Source organism: Populus euphratica, unplaced genomic scaffold, assembly GCF_000495115.2.
Source record: "Populus euphratica unplaced genomic scaffold, PopEup_1.0 scaffold66.1, whole genome shotgun sequence".
NCBI classification, from domain to species: domain Eukaryota; kingdom Viridiplantae; phylum Streptophyta; class Magnoliopsida; order Malpighiales; family Salicaceae; genus Populus; species Populus euphratica.
Genome location: NW_011499944.1, coordinates 414,944 through 433,149, shown reverse-complemented (window position 1 = coordinate 433,149; position 18,206 = coordinate 414,944). Strand labels below are relative to the sequence as shown.

General features: G+C 35.0%; 3 protein-coding genes and 1 pseudogene across 5 annotated transcripts; all 4 read left to right on the top strand.

Moving 5' to 3' along the window:
- The first annotated feature begins 61 nt into the window (after window positions 1–61).
- On the top strand, window positions 62–2,080 carry LOC105137384 (probable LRR receptor-like serine/threonine-protein kinase At3g47570; annotated as a pseudogene).
- Window positions 2,081–4,152: 2,072 nt separating this feature from the next.
- LOC105137383 (probable LRR receptor-like serine/threonine-protein kinase At3g47570) lies at window positions 4,153–9,497 on the top strand. Its single transcript, XM_011043110.1, has 6 exons — window positions 4,153–4,591; window positions 4,709–4,999; window positions 5,128–5,199; window positions 7,019–7,093; window positions 7,199–8,980; window positions 9,072–9,497. The coding sequence occupies exons 1-6, from the start codon at window positions 4,153–4,155 to the stop codon at window positions 9,431–9,433; spliced, it is 3,021 nt and encodes a 1,006-aa protein (XP_011041412.1). The 3' UTR covers window positions 9,434–9,497.
- An 815-nt stretch (window positions 9,498–10,312) lies between these two features.
- On the top strand, window positions 10,313–11,246 carry LOC105137339 (probable LRR receptor-like serine/threonine-protein kinase At3g47570). Its single transcript, XM_011043060.1, has 2 exons — window positions 10,313–10,628; window positions 10,694–11,246. The coding sequence occupies exons 1-2, from the start codon at window positions 10,451–10,453 to the stop codon at window positions 10,957–10,959; spliced, it is 444 nt and encodes a 147-aa protein (XP_011041362.1). The 5' UTR covers window positions 10,313–10,450; the 3' UTR covers window positions 10,960–11,246.
- Window positions 11,247–12,171: 925 nt separating this feature from the next.
- LOC105137337 (protein sym-1-like) lies at window positions 12,172–16,378 on the top strand. Of its 3 annotated transcripts, none has more exons than XM_011043057.1 (8): window positions 12,172–12,749; window positions 13,117–13,204; window positions 13,892–13,986; window positions 14,382–14,454; window positions 14,552–14,644; window positions 14,772–14,858; window positions 15,278–15,358; window positions 15,961–16,378. In XM_011043057.1, exons 1-7 carry the CDS (start codon window positions 12,367–12,369, stop codon window positions 15,356–15,358), a joined length of 900 nt encoding a protein of 299 aa, XP_011041359.1. In that variant the 5' UTR covers window positions 12,172–12,366; the 3' UTR covers window positions 15,961–16,378. The 3 variants fall into 3 exon arrangements, with proteins under 3 accessions (XP_011041359.1, XP_011041360.1, XP_011041361.1); XM_011043058.1 differs by having other exon boundaries at window positions 15,745–16,378; XM_011043059.1 differs by lacking the exon at window positions 15,961–16,378 and adding an exon at window positions 15,493–15,719.
- The last annotated feature ends 1,828 nt before the right edge of the window (window positions 16,379–18,206 follow it).

The following is an 18,206-nucleotide window of genomic DNA, read 5'->3' as shown; positions in this document are numbered from 1 at the left end:
ATCTCTTCTTTACGTCAGGTTTCTCTTGGAAGCAATAATTTACTAGGTGACCTCCCTACCAATGGACTTATGTCACCACCTCCCTTTACTTGAAGTCCTCATGATTCAGGGAAATAATCTCAGTGGTCAGATTCCACCAAGTCTATGCAAATGCGAAAAGCTTCAGGAAATATCAATGACAGACAACAATTTTACTGGAAACTTTTCGGTGCTTATCGACTTATCTAGTAGTCGCAATATGTTATCAGGGCCAATGCCACGCTCTCTTGCTAATTTATCCAGGTTGGAGTATCTTGACTCGTCATATAACAACTTGCGCGGCTCTGAAGGAACTCCGTTTGGAATCCAATTCTTTAACTAATGATCCTTCCAGTCAAGAACTTAGCTTTATCACTCCTCAAAAAACTTGTAGGGAGTTGGAGGTTTTGAGGATTGGAAACAATCCTTTAAATGGAATGCTCCCAAATTCCATAGGAAACCTCTCCAGTAACTTCTCATATACCCACCCAACAGCAAACTCAAAGGCAATATTCCATGGGAAATTGAGTAACCTAATTGACTTGGCCTTGAATGTAAATAATTTGACTGGGTCTATTCCATCAGTGGGAGGGCCAGAGAAGGTTCAATTCCTTATGATATATGTCTTGTAAGGAACTGGGCTAAATTAGCTTTGTATAGAAATAATTTTTCTGGAGAGATACCAAACTGCATAGGGAAACTTACTTCTTTAAGACGCATTTATCTTAATTCCAACGGGTTGAGTTCTACCATCCCCTTGACATTATGGAGGTTGGAGGATCTAGTATTCTAGTGGTTTTGAATCTGAGTTCAAATTCTCTGAAGGGATCACTTCCACTGCAAGTTGGAGGAAAGAAGGCCGCAACTGCTATTTATTTGTCAAGGAATCAATTGTCTGGTGATATTCCAACTACAGTAGGTTCACTTCAAAACTAGATAAATATCTCGCTTTCTAGGAACAGTTTTCAAGGGTGCATTCCAGAAGGATTCGGTGATGTGGTAAGCCTGGAATTCTTAGATTTGTCTCAAAATAACTTGTCTGGTATGATCCCCAAGTCATTAGAGAAACTTGGATATTTGAAGTACTTGAATGTGTCTTTCAATGGATTGCGAGGAGAAATTCCAAGTGGAGGACCATTGCAAGCTTCACTGCTCAGTCTTTTATGAGAAATAAGGCTCTTTGTGGCCCTTCCCAGCTGCAAGTACCACCGTGCCACAGTAAATCTCATAGGTCTTCAAAGACTAAATCCAGAATTCTTATGTTCGGTTTACCAGCCGTTGGTTCTCTACTGCTTGTGTTGGCTGTCATTGGTCTTGTTTTAGAATGTCGAGGAAGGCATAGAAAAAGTCCAATTTCGGAAGCATTGCCATTGACTACAGCAATCCAGAGAAGAGTTTCTTGCCTAGAACTGCGGCGTGCAACAAATGAATTTCAAGAGATTAATCTGCTAGGTGTTGGAAGTTTTGGCTCTGTATATCCAGGGATGCTTCCTGATGGGCTAAATGTTGCTGTGAAGACTTCTAATCTGCAGGTGCAAGGAGGATTCAAAAGTCTTGATACAAAGTGCTAGATCATGCGCAGCATTAGACACCGCAATCTTGATGTTAAAAATAATTTTTAAAAACTAAAAAATATTATTATATATATTTTAACATAAAAAATTATTTAAAAAGCAATTGTGAACACGTTGTATATCTCCAATTGCTCTAATATTGACTTCAAAGCCTTTGTCCTGGAGCACATGCCTAAAGGAAGCTCGGAAAAATGGCTATACTCTTACAACTATTGCTTAGAAATCATTCAAAGAGTGAACATAATGATTGATGTTGCATCTGCATTAGAGTATCTTCATCAGGTCATTCAACTCCGGCGGTGCATTGTGATTTGAAACCGAGCAATGTGTTGCTACATGAAGACATGGTTGCGCACGTACGTGATTTCGGCATTGCAAAACTCTGGGGTGGAGGTGAATCCATTGCACAAACCAAGACCCTTTCCTCAATAGGTACATGGCGCCAGGTGATGTTTATACTTCCTATTGTAGATTATGTATTAATTTGAAGGAAATAATCGCGTGAAAGAAACACATGATTTTTAACCTGTTTGTTTTTGTGTTAAAAAATTTTTTTTAAACAATTTTATTTTTTTATTTTTTTCTTCAAATTATTTTTTTATATTATTTTAATATATTGATTATTGGGAATTCCGACCGGTGATGTACTGATACTTGCTCATAAAAAAGGAAGCACACTGACACAATATTTAACGTGGTTCGATAAACCGCCTGCATCCACGGGAGAAGTCATTGCATTATGTAGGGAGAGTACAAGATTTACAACAATAGAAAAGGAGGAATTATCCCCTCTTTGACAACTCTCAACCTCATTCTATTTCTCTCTTTTCAGTGCTGCAATGACAGCTACTACTGGTTGTCTTGGCAACCTATTCTCTTCTACATTTCTCATATCTTTAACTCTTTTTCCTCTTTTATTTTGCTCTCTCATACATGCCTCTATTTATAAGCATTCATGGAGGCTCTTCTTGTTTTGTTGTTAATATTGATGGTCATCAATTCTAGCTCATTCAATAATAATAGCTGTCAATAGTTAATTATTAGTGCCATCCATTTGTTGCACATGAAATGATAATCAACCTAACATTGATATTAAAAATAATTTTTAAAAGTGATTGTTCAAGGAATAAATGAGCTTGAAGAGATTGGTGAAAGAATCTTTGCCTGATTCAGTGGCAATATGCTGAATAGAGGAGATGGCTTCTCAAACAAGGAGCAGTGTGTGATATCTATAATGGAATTGGCTCTGCAATGTTCTAATGAGTCACCCGAAGAAAGGATCAACATGGTTGAAATCCTAGTAAGGTTTAAAAAGATCAAGGAGCAATTCTTAATATATATCTCCCCTCTACTCTCTCTTCTCTGCCTAATAAAGAAAATTGCTTTGAGATCTGTAATTTCTCACCTCCATTTTCCTTTCTCCTGTTTTCCATCTGACGAGGCTGGTCTTTGTTAGGTGTCATAAGAGAATTGATAGGTCTCCTCCCACATAGGTTGTTGGCCGTCTAAGTTGAGCTGTTGAACACGACTTGAACTTTGACCTCCTGGAAGCCTCCCAAAAAAGGTCAAGAGATCTTTCATTGCTTAAGCTAGAATCAATGAAGATAGAAAGAAACTTTTATTTTGGTTCACAATGGTCAAGTCTTATTTTTTTTGTCAGATGGTTGTCAATTCTGTTCCTGTATATTTTATTTCAATTTAAAAAATAAAATAAATCAAAAAAAATTTATTCCAATTAGAATTTGAGCTCGTTATAGAAATTTTATTCAAATTTCAGCTAGAATATTCTGATTCATTCCTTTCTAATTAAATATTATTTTTTTTTAAATAATATCTAGTTTTACAGTAATAATCATATTTTTTAATCCAATCATTAGATTAAACAAAAATTATATAGGGGTTTCTTAACATATATTGGTATATTTCATGTTAAAATTTTAGAGTAATTAGAGATTAGAAAGGTATTGCAAAATTACTAATGATATTCTTAAAATTTTGTTCAAATTTATAATTTTATTCAAAAAAAATTATTTTATTATGTCTTTTTTAGATTAATTCTTAATTCTTTCTTAATTTCATTATTTAAAAATAAATTTATTAAAAATTAATTTTTATAATTTATTTTATTTAAAATTGTTATGACCTTATCATCTTTATGATCTAGATGGATTTAACATACTTGAATTTTAAATTAAAAAAGAAAAATCATCCAAAACATTAATCACAGATACTTAACATGCTCATACTTGAAATTATCTAATCAATTATCATATAGGACATAATCATATAGTTAAGGACTTCGCAAATCGTATGGTCCAACTATATTTAGACGGGTATTACAATCTTGGTGTTTCCTTCACGTTATTTAATTTTGATTTTTTTGAGAAGGTTTTTCACGGCATTCTGACTCTCCACATTTATGAAAGCATCTGTCCATATGGAAGTCATGATCTTTAATTCAAGGAAAACAGAATTTGTGATCTTGCTCGCCATTCAAAAGCAGCTTATAAAGCTTTTTCTTAGTCTTCATTTTTATTATTATGTTCTCACAAAATAAGTGATGGGGAGAGTTTGGATCACTATTCTTGTTTCGATGCTGCTAATGTCTCTGCAGAAGAAATGCGTTAGCATACCCACGAGTAACTTCACCGATCAATCTGCTCTTCTTGCCTTCAAGGATCACATTACTTTTGATCCTCAAAACATGCTAGCTCACAACTGGTCCTCCAAAACCTCCTTCTGTAACTGGATGGGAGTCTCTTGCAGTCTTCGCAGGCAAAGAGTCACAGCGCTGGATCTCTCTAGCATGGGCCTCCTAGGGGCCATTCCTCCACAACTTGGAAACCTGTCCTTTCTTCAATATCTGATTCTTTACAACAATAGTTTCCATGGAGATCTACCCAGCGAGATAGGTAATTTATGCCGATTGAAATCAATGGATATAGGTTCCAATAAGTTACCATTAGTGATACCCGAAAGTTTTGGGAATTTGCAGACTTGAAGAACTAAGATTCGATGGAAATAATCTCACAGGTACCAAATGATCACCTTTAATTATCAACGTTAGTTTCTTAACATGTGAAGGGTTTTTTTTACAATGCATAGATATGTTTCAGGTACAATCCCATCCACAATCTTCAACATCTCTTCCTTGAAAGTCCTTGATCTCATGTTTAACGGCCTATTTGGAAGTCTTCCGAAGAACATGTGCGACCATCTTCCTAGACTAGAAATGCTTTTGCTTTCCACTAATCAACTCAGTGGCCAAATCCCATCTGATTTATTCAAATGTAGAGAGCTACAATCATTATGGTTGCCTTATAATAACTTCACTGGAGTTATTCCAGAAGAACTTGGATTCCTCCCTATGCTTGAGCTTCTAAATCTTGGTGTCAATATGTTGTCAGGTTTGCAGTCTCTCGTTCCTATATGTGCACAGAGACACAGACTTTCTTTGATGCATGTTTGTAACATATTTTACTAACCTATTCATTGATTATCATCTTTTTTACTAATATCCTAAGATATTGTGCAGGTGATTTGCCTCGATCGATCTTCAACATGACTTCTTTAACAAGCATGCAACTTTGTTGCAATAACCTGTCAGGTAATGCTTATTTATTTTTCAGTTATAAATATATAAGATTTGTGAGTAACGATGTTAAAGTTTATAATAAGATCAAAATATACAAAACATTAAAAAAAAATCAATAAAAGTCTAGAGTGCATATAATTTTTTTAATATATAAACATGAAAAAAAAACTTGTGTGGGATATATTTTCAACATAGATATAATAATAAAAAACAAATACTAGTATATATATTATGTATTAATTTAAAATTATAATTGATACAAAATCAAAGTTTTAGCATGCATACTAATAATAGTAATAACTATATATGCTTGAATTGAAAAAAAAAGAGAGGATATGTACTTATTAAAATATTTTAAAATAATAAAATTTTTATTTTTGTTGATCATTAATTTTTTATTTTTAAAGTTTTATTATTTATCACTTGTATAACTAAAATGTTTGTAATATATCTTTCAAGATTTCAATAATACTACATTGGTTTAAATGTACTTCTAAACAAGGTATTTAAACAAAAAATTATATAACTCAAATATTTCTTAATAAAATGAATATTAGCTCTAGATTTTGAAGAAAAAACAAAGCATAAATAGGGAAATAAAAAACTAAAATATGAGACGATGAAGAGTGTATAAAAATAAAAAAAATTATAGCAAACTCTTCATTCACTCTCTCTTTTTACAGTGAATTTTGAAAGTTAAAAAGTTAAAAAATTAATTATAATAATAATCAAAATTATTTTTCATATTATCAACTTTTAATTAATCATTTTAAATCAATAATTAAATCTATATTTGTTAAAATTAAAGCTTGTTTTGCCTGAAATCTCTTTTCTCAAGTTTACTTGGATGCTTTTTAAATTTAGTTTTAACTTTTTAACTACTCATTTTATAAACACTTGAAAATTTTGTTTATTTTCAATTTAGAATAGAGATTTTTAAATAATTCTGGCTTCATCAAAATATATCAACCTACAGTCCTTTAAAATTAATTTTTCATTCATTTATTTTTTTTAAATCATGTTAAAGTTGTATCTTAAATAATATATATTAAAGATTAAATTTAAATAAAGTTTTAACCCTCTTAAAAATAAGTGAATCTTACTTTTATTTTAACTTCAAAGATGCCCATTAACCATATTATTCAAACAATGCTTTCTTTCTTCTTTCTTCTTTCTTCTTTCTTCTTACCTGGAACACACAGTCGTTTGTAGTTTGAGATGCTTCTAGAGAAAGCAGAGCACAAGTCGTATAAGTGCAAAAAGAAACCCTGTCATTAAATCCCTATTCGAAATGGTCAGATTTTGTAACATTATTTTCCTATGGAAGGCCTACAGAATCGCACAGAGTTTATACGTTCTTGGTTTCTCTCTGTTTCGTTTATAATTTTCCTGATTTGCAACGTCTACCAAACTATATTCATTCGGAAACACAATTCTTGAGCCTGTATTAGATAAGAATCCTGGATCAAAGTTGTCCCAGTTTGCTTGCTCAGATAAAACAATATCTTTTGCCTTGTTCTAATTCTAAGTGTCAAATTAGATATGTTTGATTATTGTTCTTATCAAACCGAACCTGATAAGAAGAAAATAAACACCAAGAAAGACACAAATTTTGACCAAAAAGGGTCATATATATAAGTAGAATCCTAATTTATATTTTATTGCTTTATATTTTTCTCTTAAGTAGTCTTTCTTTGAAATGTTTATAATTTCTTAAATATACAAGAAACCAACTTCATCCAACTTAATAGAAACTAGAATATTAATATCCTCCACATGATCATAATCATCAAAAGATTATACGCCTCACTTTTCTTTTCTTTTTTGACAGGATCAATACCTCAAGAAAACAGCATTAATCTTCCTAACTTGGAGGAGCTGCAACTAAATCTAAATGGTTTAACAGGTCGGTTCGATACCCATCTCACACACACACACACTCTTTCAGTTTTCAGTTTATTTCATCAATTCATACCGATTGGCTTACATGTTGGTGATAATATGTTATCAGGGTCAATGCCACGCTTTATTGGGAATATGTCCAGGTTGGAGATCCTTGATTTGTCATATAACAAGATGACTGGTAATGTTCTACAAGAATTTGGAAATTTGAGAGCGCTGCAATCCCTCCGTTTGCAATCCAATTCCTTTACAAATCACCCTTCAAGTCAGACACTCAACTTCATCACCTCTTTGACAAATTGTAGGCAGTTGAAAGAATTGCATATTGGGGACAACCCTTTAGATGGCATGTTGCCAAATTCCGTAGGGAATTTATCCAGCTTTCTAACAAACTTCTATGTATACGCCAGCAAACTCAAAGGCAATATTCCAGGTGAGATTGGCAACTTGAGCAGCCTAATTGTCTTAAGTTTGGAAGAGAATAGTCTGATGGGACCTATTCCTACAACAGTGGGAGAGCTAAGGAAGATTCAAGTACTAGATCTTTATAAGAACAATCTTAATGGTTCCATTCCACCTAATATATGTCTTGCAAGGAGGTTGGTTGACATAACATTAAACAATAACGTATTGTCTGGAGACATACCTTCCTGCATAGGGAATCTCACGTCTCTAAGAAACCTTTATCTTCACTTCAATATATTAAGTTCTACCATACCTATGGCTCTGTGGAGCCTAAAGGATCTCTTGATTTTGAATCTGAATTCAAACTTTCTATATGGATCTCTTCCTTCGCAAGTTGGAGAAATGGAAGCTGCAATAGGAATTCGTTTGTCAAGCAACCAGTTGTCAGGTAATATTCCGAGTACAATAGGTTCACTCCAGAACTTGATAAGATTTTCATTATCCAAAAACAGCTTTCAAGGGTCCATTCCAGAAGCATTCGGTGGTTTGGTAACCCTGGAACTCTTAGATCTATCACAAAATAACTTGTCTGGTGAGATTCCCAAGTCATTAGAGGCACTTAGATATTTGGAGCTTTTCAATGCGTCTTTCAATGGACTACAAGGGGAAATTCCAAGAGGAGGACCGTTCGCAAATTTTACTGCTCGTTCTTTTATTATGAATAAGGGTCTATGCGGCCCATCTCGGCTGCAAGTCCCACCTTGCAGCATTGAATCTCGTAAAGATTCAAAGACTAAATCCAGACTTCTAAGGTTCAGTTTACCAACTGTTGCATCTATACTGCTTGTGGTGGCTTTCATTTTTCTTGTCATGAGATGTCGACGAAGATGCAGAAAAGATCCAATCCCAGAAGCCTTGCCAGTGACAGCTATCCAGAGGAGAATTTCTTACCTAGAACTGCGGCGTGCAACAAATGAATTTCAAGAGAGTAATCTGCTAGGTGTTGGAAGTTATGGCTCTGTATATCAAGGGATGCTTCCTGATGGGCTAAATGTAGCTGTCAAGATTTTTAATCTGCAATTGCAAAGAGCATTCAGAAGTTTTGACACAGAGTGCGAAATCATGCGCAACATTAGACACCGCAACCTTGTGAAGATTATCTGCAGTTGCTCTAATCTTGACTTCAAAGCCTTAGTCCTGGAGTACATGCCTAGAGGAAGCTTGGAGAAATGGTTATACTCCCACAACTATTGCTTGGACATCATTCAAAGAGTGAACATAATGATCGATGTTGCATCAGCATTAGAGTATCTCCATCACGGCTATCCATCTCCTGTGGTGCATTGTGATTTGAAACCGAGCAATGTGTTACTAGATGAAGACATGGTCGCGCATGTATGTGATTTTGGTATTGCAAAACTCTTAGGTGAAAATGAGTCTTTTGCACAAACCAGGACCCTTGCCACAATAGGGTATATGGCACCAGGTAATGTGTACTCTCAACAGAATATGTTCATTGCTTTAGCTTAAATATTCGGGAAATCACATCCTAGCTGTAACATTCTTGTCATCTGCAGAATATGGATTGGAAGGACACGTGTCCACGAAGAATGATGTCTATAGCTTTGGAATCATGTTAATGGAGATGCTGACGCGAAAAAGGCCTACCGATGAAATGTTCGAGGGAGAAATGAGCTTGAAGAGATTGATCAAAGAATCGTTGCCTGATTCAGTAATAGACATTGTGGATAGCAACATGCTGAATAGAGGAGATGGCTACTCCTTAAAGAAGGAGCACTGTGTGACATCTATAATGGAGTTGGCACTGCAATGTGTCAATGAATCACCTGAAGAGAGGATGGTCATGGTTGAAATCTTGGCAAGGCTTAAAAACATCAAGGCGGAATTCTTGAGAGATTCTGAGAGGCGGAGGCCATAACATACATCAACTTGTTCCAGTTAATTGCTGTCCAATTTTCCTGTGTGAATTAAATTTGATGGTCAATACCATCAATTTTGTCTCTTTATCATTAGAGTTTACCATTGGAGAAGGCCTTAATTTTTATTTTCTTTAGTTAATTGAATCTCAATTCAATCAAGTTTTTCATCACTAAGATTATCCAACATTGATCCAGTCTTAAAATAGAATGTTCAAATATGAATTGTTATTATAATTATACAAGGTAAAATTTCTTTCATACAACTTCTACTTTAATTCATTTTCATGTAGAAAACAAGCACATGTGTTCCTAAATCAAGCTCTCAGGGGACCATAATGGGCTTTAATAGGCCATATTTATAACTTTGAGGCCTTTTTTCTGCAATCCCTAAGGCCGAAAGCGGAAACAAGAGTTCACATGAACCTAAGAACTTTCTATTAAATGACTAGAGTCAGGGCCAGTTATTCTGTGTGATTCTGTACTAAATTCTTAAAACTACAGTGATGAGTTGTGTCTAAAGATTTGACATGCAATCTGCAAATGCCAATAAGATAGTTGGAAAGGACAAACACGCATGAGCCGATAACCTTTTGATCTAGGTATTTAATTAGTTCAAATCACACCGATCATAAAGGCACTTCGATATAGTGGGAAGGCCATCGGAAACTATTTTTTAGGTCAAAATCCTTAAGTCTTTTTTTGTGATCTAAATCTCCAAAATCCCCTCAATTGTTTCTATTTCAAAATTTTAGCTTTTCTAATTATCTTTTCCTTTTATTTTAGTATTAATTTCAGATCCTATGCTATTTTTATTTTCTATTAGGACAAGCTATTTAAATTCTTGTTCTGGGAATTGGAACTTGATTATCAGGTTAAAAATATTCATACTTGTGGATTTTCCGTACGGTTTATTACCGTGTTGGCTTTTGTGAGTGATATATATCTTTTCAGTCAACCCTTGCCATTAACAGCAATCCAGAGAAGAATTTCATACTTTGAACTTCTGCGTTCAACAAATGAATTTCATGAGAGTAATCTGCTGGGCGTTGGAAGTTATTGCTCTGTGTATCAATGTGTTACTAGATGAGGACGTGGTTGCGCACGGATGTGATTTCGGGATAGCAAAACTCTTTGGTGAAAGCGAATCCATTGCACAAACCAAGACCCTTGCCACGATAGGGTATATGGCACCAGGTGATGTTTGTTCTTCAAAATATTTGATAAATCACATCCTATGACATTCTAAATATCTTGTGCAGAATATGGACTGGATGGTCTTGTGTCCACGAAGATTGATGCCTACAGCTTTGGGATCATGTTGATGGAAATGTTCACGCGAAAAAAGCCTGCTGATGAAATGTTTGAGGGAGAAATGAGCCTAAAGAGATTGCTGAAAGAATCCTTGCCTGATTCCGTAATTGACATTGTGGATAGCAGCATGCAGAATAGAAGAGATGGATATTCAGTAAATAAGGAGCACTGTGTCACATCTATAATGGAAGTTGGCTTTGCAATGCACTTATGAATCACCTGAAGAAAGGATCAACACTCTCGATATTCTGGCAAGGCTTCAGAAGATCAAAGTGGAGTTCTTGAGAGAACCTGAGAGACGATTGACATAAGAAACATCAACTCCTAGTACCTTCCAGTACCTCACTGCCCATTCCATTTTCCGGTTGTGTAAGTTATATTTTCTTGTCAATAATCTGAACTTTAACAGTTGTATGACCATTTGAAGAGGCGTTAATCCCAACTTTATTTCAAAAATACTGCTATCAGAGCTCCTGTCAAGACCCTCTAACCTAGAATGGATTAACCTGAATTCACTAGAGTTAAATCAACTTTTGAATTCAAAAAAGGAAAAAACACTATAAGCGACATAAGATTCTTATGGTCGATGAATCATTGTCTGATTCAGTAACTGAAATTGTGGATAGCAACCAGATGAATCGAAGAGATGGCTATTCAGCAAATAAGGAGCAATGTGCCACATCAATAATGTAGTGGGCTCTGCAATTTTCAAATGAATCACCAGAAGAAAGGATCGACATGGTTGAAATCCTGGCTAGACTTTACGAAGATTGAATTCATGAGAAACACCGAGAAATTAATGGAGACCATAAGATACATCGACTAGCAGTAATTACTCTGTTTTATTTTATTTTATTAACATGGTTCTTTCGGATCAATTTATATATATTTTAATTAATTTCATAAATTTTAAAATTAATAATAATATAAATTTTCAATAATCCTAAAAGTACTCAAACTCATGATTACTGAGAAGCAAACTCAAAGCTTCACTAATTAAACTACCTTTTAGGATTACATTGCTTTTCTTTTTTCGTGTGTCCAAAAGTCAAATTTGCTCCTGAATAATATAAACTTTATGGCTTTATCATTTAAGGAGATCTTGAATCAATTAATTCTTTTAACTATTATTTTTGTTTTAAAAATATTTTTGAAAAAAGTTATATTTTTTATTTTAAATTAATATTTTTAAATTATTTTGATATATTTATACCAAAATTAATTTTAAAAAATAATTATAACTATATTTTCAAACACGTCTAAAAAAAGTTGTATTATCTAATATTGATTAGATTGGGATAAAATTGACAAAATCAAAATGTTCGAGACTCATTTTACACCAGAGGTAACATTAGGAGCCACATTAAGGTTAACCTTGTAAAAATCACCTTTAACCTTTTCAATTCCCCTACGTATACAAAACAAACAAAAGCAGGGACACGAAAGAGTTAAGCTGCAAGTGTGTCACACACTCACTGTCACTGCTACAGCCAAAGCTTTTTCCACTGCCTGGCCTCCGGTAGCCAAAATCCGTACCCGTGACAAAACCTGATCTTTAAAAAAAGAAAAAAAAAACACTACCTTTAAACCCCGAAGGCCATTTTTTCCATTCGAAGTAAAAATGGTGCCAAACCCAGTATCTCTCAGTCGTAAGACTCCATTGTTATACTGTTTTGTGGGTTTTTCATGCAAACTCACTTCTCATTCTAGCCAAAGAACTCAGCTTTCCTTGAACCCTGTTCAGATAACTGGATTCAGGGCCTGTTCTTCTTCTACTCTGTTTTCAAATTCTTTAAATTATAGTCATGGAGCTGTGTTTAAGGACTTGGATGGTACCAGAAAGGGATATAGGCAATTGGGTGTTGATCAATCTCGTCTCTTGGCTGTTTCTGATGGTGGCTCTGGTGGTTCTGGTGGGGTTGGGGGCTCTTCTGGTGGTGGAGGTGAAGGTAGTGGTGCTAGTAGTGGTTCTGGTGGAAAGAGTAACTGGTCCTTCCTTTCATGGTAATGATGAATTGTCAGTTTTGCTAATCTGTTCAGTTTTTACGCTGTTGGTGATTTTAGTTCTTTCTGGTTCATGCTGCGTAGCAAGCTTTTTTTTCACATTGGTGTTTGATAGTATGTAAATTTCTATTTTGATGTCTTGGGAATGCAATAAAAATGTTTAATCAGATATTTCTTAACTCCTCCTAAAGTGGAAATCTATGGGAGTATGGAATCTTTTTTGTATGTGCATGCTGTACCCTATTTGTCATCTTTGTCTGCATTGAATTTTTTTTCTCTCCTGCAATTTGTGATATAATCTCTCACCAATAACCGATATTAAAAACAAGATCACTTTTAGCTCACATTGAGTTATATGTTATTGCAGGTATTTGAATCTTCTTGCAAACTACCCTGTGTTGACTAAAGCTGTAACTTCTGCAATATTGACTCTTATGGGAGACTTGATCTGCCAGGTAATTTTACAGGCTATGGCAACAGATGTTAGAGAAATGTGCATCTCTCTTCTACGTTTTACTTATTTTGGGTTTTTTCTGTTGATATATATGTCGTGAGTGTTTGTTCTTTGTATTGATTTCCATTCATTTGATCTCTAAGATGAGTGGTTTATGCTTTATTTAGCGACCTATGGATGTGTCGTGAACTGAAACTGTTGGTCTAAGTATTGATCTATAAACTTTATGATATCTATATGGTAGTTCAACTTCATCAATTTGTGGAATTTTGGCAACTTTGGTTTTGCATTTATGGTTTCTGAATGCCTCCAAACAAGGTGTGAACAGTCTTTGATAAAACAATTGGTTTCCAGCATTAAATAAATAAATGTCACTGAATTATCCTTTAGGGTGGTCTGGAGTGCCTGTAAGAACATCTGAGCTTTTTTTTTTTTTTTTTTTGAACTGCAGGGTGTTCAAACTCAAGTTTTACTAACGTTGGTGTCACCTTGAATTAGGAAACAATGGCCCAATTTTTCATTTAGATGCTCTCATGTGTGTGTGTGTGGGTGTCCTGGTTACGCAATGGCATCTTCTAAGAACTCCTTCCCATGTTCAATTGTAGTAATTAAGCTATTTTTAATACATGCTCTTGTTATAGACCATTTCATGTATAACTTTTCTAAATCTTTGCCTTTTCTGTCTCAGCTTGTGATTGATCAAGTTCCATCCCTAGACATTAAAAGAACTTTCTTGTTTACACTCTTGGGGCTGGTACTGGTGGGTCCCACATTGCATATCTGGTAATCCTTCAGACTTTTCATATTTTGGTATTGCAAGCATGAGAAGGTTAGCGAGTAGAGTTTAAATTACCGCATGTGAGAAGCCGTTCATGAAAATAACAGCCTAAAACTTTTTTACCTCAATATTTGCAGTTGAAGTTCTACCCTTCAAACATGACTCTGTATTTTTGTTTGCCTGAAGTCTGGATGATCCAATCTTTTTGACTAAATACTAATGCTGCGCTGTTTTATGTATTTTTGTTTGCCTGAAGTTTGGATGATCCAATCTGTTTGACTAAATACTAAATACCAATGCATATGCTGATCTTGTCAACCAGAATTTGCTAAAAAAAAAAAATGAAAACACACTTATTGGATCCTGCTAATTTTTCATTACTTGACTTGGTGTTTCTTAGGTACTTATATTTGAGCAAATTGGTAACAGTACCTGGAGCATCAGGTGCATTCTTGCGCCTTTTAGCTGATCAGGTGACGCCAAATTTTTCATAGTTGACTTTCATAATTTTCATGACAACATCTGTGCTGCTGAGCTAAATATGTTCTATGTATTCTAAAATAATTGCAGTTTGTTTTTTCTCCTATATTCATTGGAGTTTTCTTGTCAACATTGGTGACGCTGGAGGGAAGGCCATCTCAAGTCGTACCTAAGCTTCAGCAGGTTGTGTTAAAGACTTAGGGGCATCCCTTTCTGTTCTTTCTGTGGCTTCTATGTCTATAAACCATTGAACACAGCCAGTTGGAAGGATTGTTCAGCGTTAACTTTTCTTAATATTCTTTTTCTGCAGGAATGGTTTTCTGCTGTTCTTGCAAATTGGCAACTGTGGATACCATTTCAATTTCTGAACTTCTGTTTTGTCCCACAGCAATTTCAGGTTTGAATGAGCATCATGTGTCTATACGTTTGTGGTTGCTAGCATGTTACATGTCTTACATGGTTAGAGAACTTTGAAGTGTTGGTTTGAAAAAAGAAAACTTTGAAGTAGTAAAAGGGGAAAAGCTTTGCATTCCCTTCTTGCTTCGGACATCTGATACAAGGCCAGAAATGAGCTAAAATTGTGGCCAAATTGAGTTGTCTGGTGGTGAAGTGGTAGAGTGTTCCTACATTTATCTGCACAGCACGTGTTGGCCATATTTAGGTTTGGCACCATTACCATTCACCTCCGAAGCTGTTATAGAGAGTCAAGTTTGTGTTAAATTTTGCTATAATATTCATGTTGACAATCACTGTAACTTTTGCTAGCGATTTTGGCTACTGTGTTCCAATATCCATTCACGTAAAAACCATTTTCAGGTTCTTGCTGCTAATGTTATTGCTTTAGTCTGGAATGTGATTCTCTCATTCAAAGCTCACAAAGAGGTTCTCCCAAAATAGGTACGTTATTTTCTGAGAAACCACAAAACTTACCACGAAGATTGTTTTTCCTGTGCTTTCTATACCTAATTAATCACGGTGTTTTTTTATTGGGTTTGATATTATTTAAGTGTTTTAGAAGATGATTCTTTTAGGATTGCAAGATTGTTTAGATCCAATGGATTGCTAACTAGAGTTGCCTCGAGAGCCATAAGATCGGTATTCCCATGAGCAATCAGCATTTGATTCTGAACATTCTCCTACGATGCCTTCAGTGCAATAGGTCCTTCGTATCATGCTTTTAACCTCTAGCTCATGTAATAGAAATAATAGCAGGAAATTTGCATTTGAAAAGTTTGCAGTGTACAACACTTTTTTGTTTCTTTTTTTTTTTTTTTTTTGTTTAGAGGCTCTAACGTGGGATCTCTAAGAGAGGGAGGACAATGCCGGTTGAGCTACAAGCTCATTGGAAGCAAGCAACTTTACAAGTCTAGAATAGTGATGAGATATGTCAAGCTAGCTAAAAACTATAACTATGGATTGAGGAAGACTTTATATCCACTCATTGTTATGTATTCTAACGAGAGTACCTTCATTAAACCCCCAAGCTTGTTGTTTCTCAGGTGAAATGCACAGAAAAGAGTTGAATTTGAAGAAAACATCTGGGGTGCTACACATGTTGAAACAATTTTTACTTGGATCTGCATAACTCAAGATCCATGTCACATTGAACTGTTCAAGTGTATGGAACCTGGTTCACGAACCCTTTTGCCCTTACCTCTTGTGTATTTGTGATTCTCAAAAGTGTGGGTTAGAACCCTTCTCTTAGATTGAATGCTCGTTAGGTGCCAGCTCAATTTTCCTATGGATATCAAGTACAAGATTGAAAAAAACAGAAGGTTTCCTTGCTGCCAATTTAAGCCAAGTCCCAAATCATTCATGCCTTGTTCTTTCTTTTGTTCTTATATTTGTATGAAATGACCATTGTCCATTGGAGGATTAACCCTCCACAAATTACATGAGAATTGAAACTTCAGGTTTCCACCCTCCTTTCTTGAAGCGAGTAGCATTTGAGAGATTTCATGATTCTTGCCCGTGGTTATGAGGATAGGTATCAAATCTGGCCTGGCCTACCAGGCTAACTCGAGATCTAATCTGTATGGGCTTGGATTTTGAACCATTTAAGAAGACTCGGTCAAACCTAAGTGATTCAATAAGTTAATCATCGACTTATAAAAACCTATAAAGGCTTGGTTAAATTTTTTTTTTATTTTTGTTTAAAATAATAATATTTTAATTTTTTGAAAAATAACATTTTAGTATTTGAGGGGATTGCAAAGGTCAAACAAAAAGGGCCCAAGAGACGGCCCAAAAACTCAAGAGACCCGTAGGGGCTTCAATCATGCCAAATTTATACTGATAATCATAATAAAACGCGGTTTAAGCATAATTTTTAAACCCGGCCTGGTGGTTGACCCAGTCCAAGGCCCGGGTTCCGGGTTTTGACCGGGTCACCGGGTTTTGACCGGGTCGAACGGGTCGGCCGGGTCAATTTTTATTTTAAAAAAAATTCAAAACGACGTCGTTTTAATAAAAAATAAATAAAAGTCAACGGGTTACCATCGGGTTTTGCCGGGTCGTCCGGGTTTCCGGGTCAACCCGCCGGGTCGGCCGGGTCATAGCTTACCTTATTTTTTCATCAACCCGGCCCGGTTCCAGCCCCGGGTCGGCCGGGTTCCGGGTCAACCCGCCGGGCCGGGGCGGGTTTTAAAACTATGGGTTTAAGTCTGGGTTGGGTGAATCAATCAACAGGTTAAAGAGTTAATCTAAGTTTATCAAGTAGTTTTAATATTTTTTTTAATACTAAAACAATGTCATTTTAAAAAAACTGAAATGGGTTGGAGTAGGCTCACCTAGGTCAGTGGAATGGTCCACTCACGTTGGGCTGTGGGCCTGTTTATCAACGCTGAGGCAAAAACCAGTTATGTGCCGTCTTCTATTCAAGAGTCCTCCTGCCTTCCCCAAATGTAAATTAATCAATATATATATATACATATAAGCACCTAGATTTATTGGCATTTTTTTTTTTTTAATTCTCATAAATAAAACTATGATCTATTAGTATGAATAAAAAAAATCATTGATTCCTGAGAAAAAAAATTTATGCTAAAATAAAATTATTTGAATAGTTTTACAATATAATTCAATGTGTTTTCTCATATATTAACACATATATCTTTTGATTAATTTATTATTATTATTATTATTATTATTATAACAATGTAGCTTCAAGATGATTTCTTTCTTCAAAAAATATCACCCTCAGCCCGACATTTCTAGTCAAAGACAAAAAAATTCAAGAAAACTACGTAAGAAAATGGATTCAGAAATTTAACATGTTATGGATTTTGATTTGTATGGTTATTAAAATTCATTTTCCTGATAAAAGACAAGCCTGTTTATTTTTGTATTTTAAAAGTGCTTCTAGAAGAATTAGAAAGTTTTTTTTTTTTATTTTAAATTAATTTTCTATACTTTAAAATTATAAAAATAAAAATAAAAATAACTGCGTTCAAATGTCCGATACGACTGTACTTTGGTGGGCAGAACATGTAATAAAAAGTGGATGACGAGATGCAAAGGGAAGCATGAGGTAAGTGATGAAGCCACAAATGTAAGGGAAAATGGAAAACAATAATAAAGTATGGTTATTTAACACTGCTGCAGATTGACAGAGACAGACCAAAGTCAACTGACACGTCAGTCGTTGGTGAACCCCTGATTCTCTCTCGAAAAGCGATCCATCCTCTTCGGTCAACAACTTCTCCCACTGGCCTGCTTGCTGCTGCTATTTCCTATTATCATGCTC